General features: G+C 36.4%; 1 protein-coding gene across 1 annotated transcript; it reads left to right on the top strand.

Moving 5' to 3' along the window:
• The first annotated feature begins 49 nt into the window (after nucleotides 1-49).
• Nucleotides 50-7,851, top strand: zgc:112083 (uncharacterized protein LOC550461 homolog). Its single transcript, XM_052110289.1, has 10 exons — nucleotides 50-333; nucleotides 1,322-1,478; nucleotides 2,179-2,405; nucleotides 2,499-2,610; nucleotides 2,710-2,862; nucleotides 5,449-5,523; nucleotides 5,653-5,773; nucleotides 5,872-6,010; nucleotides 6,759-6,883; nucleotides 6,998-7,851. Exons 2-10 carry the CDS (start codon nucleotides 1,328-1,330, stop codon nucleotides 7,404-7,406), a joined length of 1,512 nt encoding a protein of 503 aa, XP_051966249.1. The 5' UTR covers nucleotides 50-333; nucleotides 1,322-1,327; the 3' UTR covers nucleotides 7,407-7,851.
• Nucleotides 7,852-9,479: the final 1,628 nt, after the last annotated feature.

Below are 9,479 nucleotides of genomic sequence, written 5' to 3' on the forward strand. Positions count from 1 at the left end.
AGGACTTTTATTTTGTATCTGACCCGGAAATACACGTCGTGACCAACTCCATCATCTGAAACAAATCACCCGCGTTCAAGTGTGTTCCCTCATCCCGCTCTACGGACATGAAGTTGTGTGTGTGATTTTTATTTTTATTATTTTTTTATCATTTCTTTTAAGATGTAACAGTTTTACAAAACAGCACGCAGCTGCTCATTATTTTTATGATACATCGTGATTTTCCGTTTACATTGATGTCTTATTTGTGTGCTCGCTGCTGAGTCTCGAGCAGTTGATGAAACTGAAGTAGCAGCTGCTATTCAAACCTGCCTATGATTCATTAACATCAGAGTGAGTGAATTTAATCATTTATAAACGATCTGTCCGGAGCAGAAATATCTGAAAATATTTTATGACATTTATTAGCTTGTGTTTTTTTTCAGCAAACCACCTGCATTCGCTCTTGTTTACATTCTGGGCTTCTTGTTAACTGATGACGCATTAACTATTTGAGACTTTATTTGTTTATTTACTTGTCACGAACCGAGCTGACATAGGCTTACTGTACGTTGTTACAAAGTGTCAAGTATGTTGTCATAACTAGAGACAATAACTTGGATGTTAAAAAGACAGTTCACCCAAAAAGGAAAATTCTCTTGATTTACTCACCCTCATGCCATCCCAGATGTGTATGCCTTTCTTTCTGCTGAACACAAAGATTTTTAGAAGAATATCTCAACTCTGTTGATCCATACAATGGAAGTGAATGGTGGCCAGAACTTTGAAGCTCCAAAATCATATAAATGCAGCATAGAAGTAATCCAAATGACTCTAGTTGTTAAATCCATGTCTCTGAATTGATGTGATAGGTGTGGGTGAGATCAATATTATTATTTTTTAGATATAAATATTCACTCTCACATTCTTGTTGTTTTCTGTTGTAGTGATTCACATTCTTTGTGCATATCACCACTTACTGGGCAGGGAGGAGAATTTAGATTAAAAAAAGTACTTCAATATTGATCACTTTATCACCGCCACCTATCATATCGTTTCTGAAGACATGGATTTAACCACTAGAGTCACATGGATTACTTCTATGCTGCATTTATATGATCTTTGGAGTTTCAAAGATCTGGTCACCATTCACTTGCATTGTATTGACCTACAGAGCTGAGATGTTCTTCTAAAAATCGTTGTTACTGTTCAGCAGAACAAAGAAAGCCAAACATCTGGGATGGCATGAGGGAGAGTAAATTATGAGAGAATTTACATTTTAGGGTACACTGTTCTTTTAAAACTGTCCTCTTAAGGTGCATCATTTCATGACTTCCCCTAGGTTACGATGGCTAAAAAAAGAAGTGTCTCAAAAATTGTGGTGGCATGTGAGTGGGCATCTTGCACTTTTAAGAGTCAAAGCATGGAGGAGATGAGCGACCATATGTCTCTGCATCTCAAGGAGCATCTTGGGGATGGAGATGCCATGGAAGAGCTGGGTAAGAGATTGACTGGATATTATAATGCATGCATTATATTTCTGAAATATTAAATGAGTCTTACTACTTAAAATTCAGTGGACGAATATGAATTGCGTTCATGAAATGCGTATAAATTGCAGTGCATTTTATAATATAATTTATATATATATACACCGCCTGTCCCAAAAAAAAAGTTGCATACACTAATATTTAGTTGGACCACCCTTAACTTTGATTATGGTGTGCATTCTTCGTGGCATTGTTTCGACAACTTTATGCAACGTCACAACATTTATTTCCGTCCAGATTTGCATACATTTTTGGCCGAGATCTTCTATTGATGACAGGAGAGTCGAACCACTCCATAAAGTCTTCTCCAGCACATCCTAAAGACTTTCAATAGGGTTAAGGTCAGGACTCTGTGCTGGCCAAGTCACGTGTGAAAAACAATCTTTAACAATATGAGCCTGATGAATCTTGTCATTGTCGTCCTTGAATATGCCCATGCCATCAGGGAAGAAAAAAATCCATTGATAGGATAACCTAGTCATTCAGATAGTCTGCTGACTTCACTTTATTGCTGCATAACTTTGCTGAGCCTAGACCTGACCAAGTGAAGCAACCCCTGATCATAACACTATCTTAAATCCAAACGGTGACCTTTTTTTTTTTTGGCCAGGCAGTGTTTAAAGACATTTCTCTCTCCCTCTTTTTTTAGAGGATTATCCATGTCTGTGGAGGGGCTGTGAGTTCCTGGCAATGGGAAGCCAAAGTGAGCTTGTTGCTCATGCACATTTCCACATCTTCCACAGCAAGCTGAAATACATTGGTACTCAACTTCTTGAATCCCACCCCGAACTGCCTAGTTGCACTCAGGATCTCCATAGTACCAACCTTGTACTAGATGTCTCGGAGGGATTTGTCTGCCAATGGGAGCACTGTGATGTTAGTATGGAGTGACACTCATAGGTGTTAACCTCTCATTCAGTGATATATAGACCTTATATAATGCGCTTATCTAATGTTTTGCTTTGCCAGAGTTCATTTAACAATCCGGAGTGGTTCTACCGCCATGTCGACATGCATGCGCACTGCACCGAGCTTCAGCCACTTCCTGATCGACAGCAGGCTCTATTCTGCAGCTGGTCAGGTAGGCTAATTAAGCAACCCAGGAATGTTAATATTCTGTCTACTTTTAACAAGCTTTGGGGCTCTTCTTATCATTGACATCTGCTTATTTTCCTTGTAGGCTGTGATGCATTCTTCAAGATCAAGTACCGGCTACGTGAACATCTGCGCAGTCATACACAAGAGCGACTGGTCGCTTGCCCCACCTGCGGCTGTATGTTCTCCAGCAACACCAAGTTCTTTGATCATATCCAGAGACAAGCAGAGCCAGAAGGTCAGGATATTTTGGATAGTTTTTCTCCACTCTCTGTATTACTCCCACAAATTTTCCATGCAAAGAATATAATAACTGTAATGTTAATGATATGTTAACCAAAGGCTACATGGCAAGATTGTAGATGTCTAGCAAGGCTTTTAAAGGGACAATTCACCCAAAAATGAAAATTCTCTCATCATTACTCACCCTCATGCCATCCCAGATGTGAATGTCTTCTGCTGAACACAAACGGAGATCTTTAGAACAATATCTCAGCTTTGTAGGTTCATACAGTGCAAGTGAATGGTGATCAGACCTGACCGATCACAAATCACATAAAGGAAACATAAAAGTAATCCATATTTTATTTGTCATACAGGTCAAGCTAAATTACTAAAAAAAAGTCTGATGTCCATCCAGTTAAATGGACAGCATCAGACAATAACAGAGTGGACATTCAGTGGATAAATTAGCCACTACATGGTCTGTTATTGAGATTTAGCATATTTGTAAACTTAGGTTGATTTTATTTTTTAACATAAATAATTGCATTTATTTATCTTCCCATAACATGGTGGATATTTTATGCTTGACCACATAACACCACAAAATAAAGGAAAAAAAAAAAAGAGTTACAAATTTTAAATAACTCAAAATAATTTAGCAGAACGGCTAATGTCCACCTCCAGTGTGTATATTATTTCATAACACTGTATATCTTCAATGAAAGGTCATAGTATCATGACATAACAGGGTGCAAAATAAATCAAGGGACACACAAAAAACCTCCACTATCAGTGTTAAAATTACACATTTACCACAAATGACTGTTAGTGAGAGGATGTAATGCTAAACTTAAAATGAAAAACATTTTAATACAACGACCAGGAAGAAGAAAGGGAGCGAAAAGGCAAACATGAAAGAAGTGTATTTCTCTTTGTATGCGTTGTTTTGCCTGTAAATAGTGTTTATCCCAAGGAAAATGTAAGAAAATATTTGGTCATGTGTCTGTGGAAAAACCAGCCGATATCTCACACAACTCCCACAAAAGGTGTGTGTATTTCTCACACCTGGGTCCATTTCTCTCGATTTGTGAAACATTCTCAGCATTTTGGTTTTGAGGCTTTAAAATATGGCACAAACCGCATCGCGGATGGATTTCATATGGAACGCAATTTTTTTTCCCTTAATTATGGGATGATTCCTTAATTTACATTAATCCTTAATTCCTTAATCCGCGTGTCTGTTTACTATACACTGCTAAAAAAGAGAGAATGCTCTCTGACAAGCACGAGAGTTAAATGCATTTATTATTTTACCAAGATGAAACAAGATGTAGTTTTGCTGCAAAGAAAGTTAAAGCAGCATTTGCTCAGCAGTTTCTCTTGGGTTTGTAAAGTTTGTGGAGGCATGTCAGACAGTGAGGAGGACTTTCCTGTCAGCACCTGATCTCATTCATTCTCCCTGTGCTTCAGTGTGTGATAAAACAAAGGCAAAATACAATATACAGTAAAACTATATAAGTTCAAAACCAATGAGTTTATGAAAATCATAATTAATGATAATAATATGACAACATATATTGCCATCCTGTAATATAAAGTAGTGTAATGTATTTTTGTATCGCTAAAATAGCTGGAAGTGGTCCAGATTCAAGGTTGATAATGGCGAATACGCAAATATTGATCCTTAGAAGTCATTATATGCAAACAGACCTGGGGAAAAGTGTATATATAGGGCATATACATGCATATGGTCCCCGACTACAACACTGAATATAATAGGTGTGGGTGAGAAACATCAAAATGTAAGTCCTTTTTTACTCTAAATCTCCACTTTCACGTTTACATCTGAAAGTCCCATGTGGTGCCTTTTCAGTTTCACTTTCACATCTGAATGTTAAAGTTGAGATTTAGAATAAAAAAGGACTTAAATATTTATCTGTTTCTCACCCACACATATCATATCACTTCTGAAAATATGGCTTTAACCACATGGAGTATTATGGGTTACTTTTATGTTTCCTTCACTTGCTTTGTGAGGACCTACAGAGCTGAGATATTTTTCTAAAAATGTTTGTTTGTTCTGTTAAAGAAAGAAAGTCATACAAATTTGGGATATCATGAGGGTGAATGAATGATGAGAGAATTTTGATTTTTGGGTTAACTATCTCAACCATTGGCATAAGGTCTAGTCCACATTGCAGACAGTTTAAAATAAATTTTAGGATTTTTTTCCACATTTGAAAACTCTTGTGGTTGTTATGATTACTGCAACCTTTCCATTTCAGTGATTTTTAAAAATATTTTTTGTCTCAATTGAAAAAATCTTAAAACCTCCTTATGTGAATTAAAGCATGGCTAAAAGACTACTAAAATTGCCTTTAAGTCCTGAATTGGACACTATGGATCTTATGGTGCTTGCAAACTCTTAATAGCAGACTGGGAATTTGATTGTGGGACTCATGCCATTTCTGTGTACAATATGCATCAGGCGGTCTGTGGACTTGCTGTCTGATGCCGAGAATATGTCTACCCAAGATTTGTAAATCATGAGGGTGAATAGTTATGTTCATTGTTTAATGAATACATTTTTCCATCACAGATTCTCTCACATGTGGGCATTGTGACAAGGCCTTTGCCAACGAGAGGCTTTTGCGAGATCATGTTCGTCAGCATGGTGAGTTCACTTAGAGTTTAAAACACTTTTAAACTTCAATGTGAAATGAAAAACTATATAAATTTGTTCCACGAACAGATGCTTTAAAATGAGATTCTATAAGTTAACTGTTTGATTTTTGTTTTGCAGTGAATCACATAAAGTGTCCTCTCTGTGACATGACATGCCCGTCCCTTTCCACGTTAAAGATCCACATCAAATTCCGTCACTGCGATGAGAGGCCCTTCCCATGTGACTTCTGTGAGAGCAGGTGACTGGTCAGAGCTTGCACGCTGTCCACACACATGAAAGTAAGAACAAACTGCTTATTTTTCAATGACTCTGCTTTGTTCACCTCTTCCATTTTAGCTTCAAGAACCAGCATGATCTGCGGAGACACATGGAAACCCACAATGAGGGAGCAGCTTACCACTGCACAGTCGAGGGATGTGGCTACTCGTCACGCATGGCCCACACCATGAACCAGCACTACAAGCGAGTACATGAGGTCAGCCAGCAGAGGGTACTATTACCTCAGTTTTGTTTGATATTTTAAGGAGCGTTCCAGGTTCTGTGCAAGTTAAGGTCTATCAACAGCATTTGTGGCATAATGATGATTGCCACAAAACATTGTTTTGGCACTTACAATGAAAGTGCACAGGCCAAAATATGAATCTACAATTTGTTTAAAAAGTTTATTGACAAGACATTTTATGACCATGATATGCGCATGGATAAGGTTATGTGATCTTTCCATAAAGCACTGGGGAAAATGAAGCAAATTCCACCCACAGGATTTTATTCGTAACCAGAAAATTAATCAATTATTAATAAAAACACATTTTGGTTTGTCCAAATATATCTTTTTGAGGTGCAAAATATGAGATATGGAAATATGGCAAATTTTTTAATAAATCATTTTTAAATAATTGTTGTGCATAAATAAAAATGTTAACTTTATTACTTCAATTTGTTTCTATTTTATTAATGAATTTATTGCTTTTTATCTTGTAACTGTTCTGTTTGTTTTCAAAGTTTTTTAGAGGAACAATTCACAATTATTTTTAAAATGTAAATTGATCAACATGCCACAAATGCTGTCAATGAAGTATAACTTTTATGTAATATTATTATTTTTTAATACTATTATAAAGTATTTAACCAAGAACATTTTATCCATAGAGAAACAAAGGAATATTTTCAGTATTTGTTATTTATGTAAAAAAAAGAAAACTTGATATTGATGTCTGTAACAGGATAACATGGTCTCGAGGTATAAGTGTCATCTTTGTGACAAGACCTTCTCTTGGTGTTACACTCTCACCCTCCACCTTCGAAAGAAGCATCAACTAAAATGGCCATCTGGTCACTCCCGTTTTAGGTATGTTGAAGGCAACAAAAAAGTAAAACTGAAGTGATCTTGAAGTAGAACTGTGTTGCTTTCAAGCTATTCATTTGCCCTCATGTAGTGACAATTGTCGGTATGGTGTTACAGGTACAAGAAGGATGAAGACGGATACTTGCGACTCAACATGGTGCGCTTCGAGACTGTGGAGGTGACAGAAGAGTTGATAAAGAACATGGCTGAAAAACGCACACCTCGCAAAGTCTCTGGATCAACCGCTCACTCCAAGGAGGCCTCGCTGCATCCCGACAGCAGCAACAGCACTCCCCAACACTCTTCCTCCCCCTCCTCGCCTTCCTCATCCTCTTCAACCTCAGAGCTATTGGAGGGGGCTGACAGCAGTGCAGTTAAAGGGGATGAAACTTCAGTGTATTGTGTGTTGAACAATGTGACTGAGGTGAATGGGGAGCAAGAGGAAATGGGACAGCACAGTGGGCCGTCAGGAGCTGTTAGAGCTCTAGCTGCAGTGGCGAGAGGTTTAGGAATGGATGTGGTGTAACCCGCGTAGCCATAGATATCCATCTAATGCAGTTTTACAGTGCAGGCACACCATTTTATCATGTAATAAGAGGAACCCCTGAAAAGGGAGATAATGTGTTTAAGAAAACACTTGGAATCCTGGATTCCTCTGTAGAGGTGGAATAGATTCCTCTTTTATTAGATAACATTATAATGTTTCTATAAACTAATATGCACCGTTCAAAGGGTGATAGTGACATTGTCTTTTGAGTGTTTTATTTGACGTTTTAGTTGTTTTTATTATCTCAGGTGTCTAATACAGATTTAAATGAAATATGTTTTGTCTGGAATCTGCTCCACATAGCATTCTTCTTTATAAGGTTAAAGTGGGAACTGACTGAGTTTACAGTCAATGTTCATTTTTGATGTTTTAACTCTTTTAAAAACATGTACTTTTGCTTTTAGAATTTGTAAAAATAAATTATCTGGAAAAATACAGTGTGTTTGAGAGTAAATGGCTAACAGATTACAAGAAAGTTAAATTCATGAACTTATGAACACAATGATTAACCACAATATTAAAACCACCTGCCTAATATTGTGTAGGTCGCACTTGTGCCACCAAAACAGCGCCAACCCGCTTCTCAGAATAGCATGTGATAAGCAGTCACAGACGGGCTGGTTTCAGTATTTCAGTAACTGCTGATCTCCTGGGATTTTCACACACAACAGTCTCTAGAATTTACTCAGAATCGTGCCAGAAACATCCAGTGAGCATCAGTTCTGTGGATAGAAATATCTTGTTGATGAGAGGTAAACAGAGAATGGTCAGACTGGTTTGAACTGTCAGAAGTCTACGGTAACTCAGATAACCGCTCTGTACAACTGTGGTGAGAAGTATATAATCTCAGAATGCTATTCTGAGATGTGGGTTGGCACTGTTTTGGTGGCACAAGGGGGACCTACACAATTGTAGGCAGGTGGTTTTTGTTGTGGTGATCGGTGTATGTTGTGTCTATTGGTTAACTTGATAGTTAACAAGAACTAAAACTGAGCAATACTTTTATAACATTCATTCTTGGTCATTTCTACATATACTAATACATTTTTAACATTATATATATTAATGTTTACAAGATTTAATGTTTTTTTTTTTTTTTTTTACATTTACGAATATTTATGATTATGCTCTAAAAAGTATTGATCATTGTTGGTTTACGATACCAAATGTGTTAATGTTAACCTGGAAACACTTTAAGGAATGTTCCGGGTTCAATACCAGTAAAGCTCAATCAACAGGATTTGTGGCATAATATTGATTAGCACAAAAATGTACTTTGACCCACCCCTCCTTTTCTTAAAAGAAAAAAAAGCAAAAGTCTGGGTTCTAGTGAGGTACTTACAATGGAAGTGCATGGGGCAAATTTTTGAATGCTAAAATAGTAATATTTCAAAAGTCCACAAGACATAAACGATATGCATGTAAACATGATTTTAGAGCAATTTAAATTATTTACTAACCTTTTCTGTGAAAAGTTATATTCATTTGACAACTCTGTTGCCATGACGATGTGTGAAACCCTAAAAGACTTTATAAATTACAATTTAAACAACTTTACATCTCAAATAATACACAAGTTTTAACAGAAGAATTAATTTAAGTGTTTTTATAAATTTTAAGCTTCACATTTCTTCCTTTAAAGTAAACCATCCAAAAATAACTTCCAATGTAAGTGCCTCACTGTAACCTTGATTTTTGCTTGTTTTCTTTAGAGGAACGAGTTGAAATGCATTTTGTGGTAATTAACATTATGCCACAAATGCTGTCAATTGAGCTTAACTTGTATTGAACCAGGAATATTCCTTTAACAATAAAATTCTATTTGCTAACACTGAGTAAACAAACAATGAATTCTACTATACATATTTACTGCATTTATTAATCATGATTAATATTAGTTTTATTCAAGAACTGGTTCATATTAGTTTCTAATGCATTAACTAATGCTACCATATAAAACTTGTAATTTTTTAAATTAATATATGTTGAAATTTACAGTAATCAAGATTAATAAGTGGAGTAAAAGTATTATTCATTGTTACTTTTTGTTGG

Source organism: Xyrauchen texanus, chromosome 38 (genome assembly GCF_025860055.1).
Source record: "Xyrauchen texanus isolate HMW12.3.18 chromosome 38, RBS_HiC_50CHRs, whole genome shotgun sequence".
NCBI classification, from domain to species: Eukaryota; Metazoa; Chordata; class Actinopteri; order Cypriniformes; family Catostomidae; genus Xyrauchen; species Xyrauchen texanus.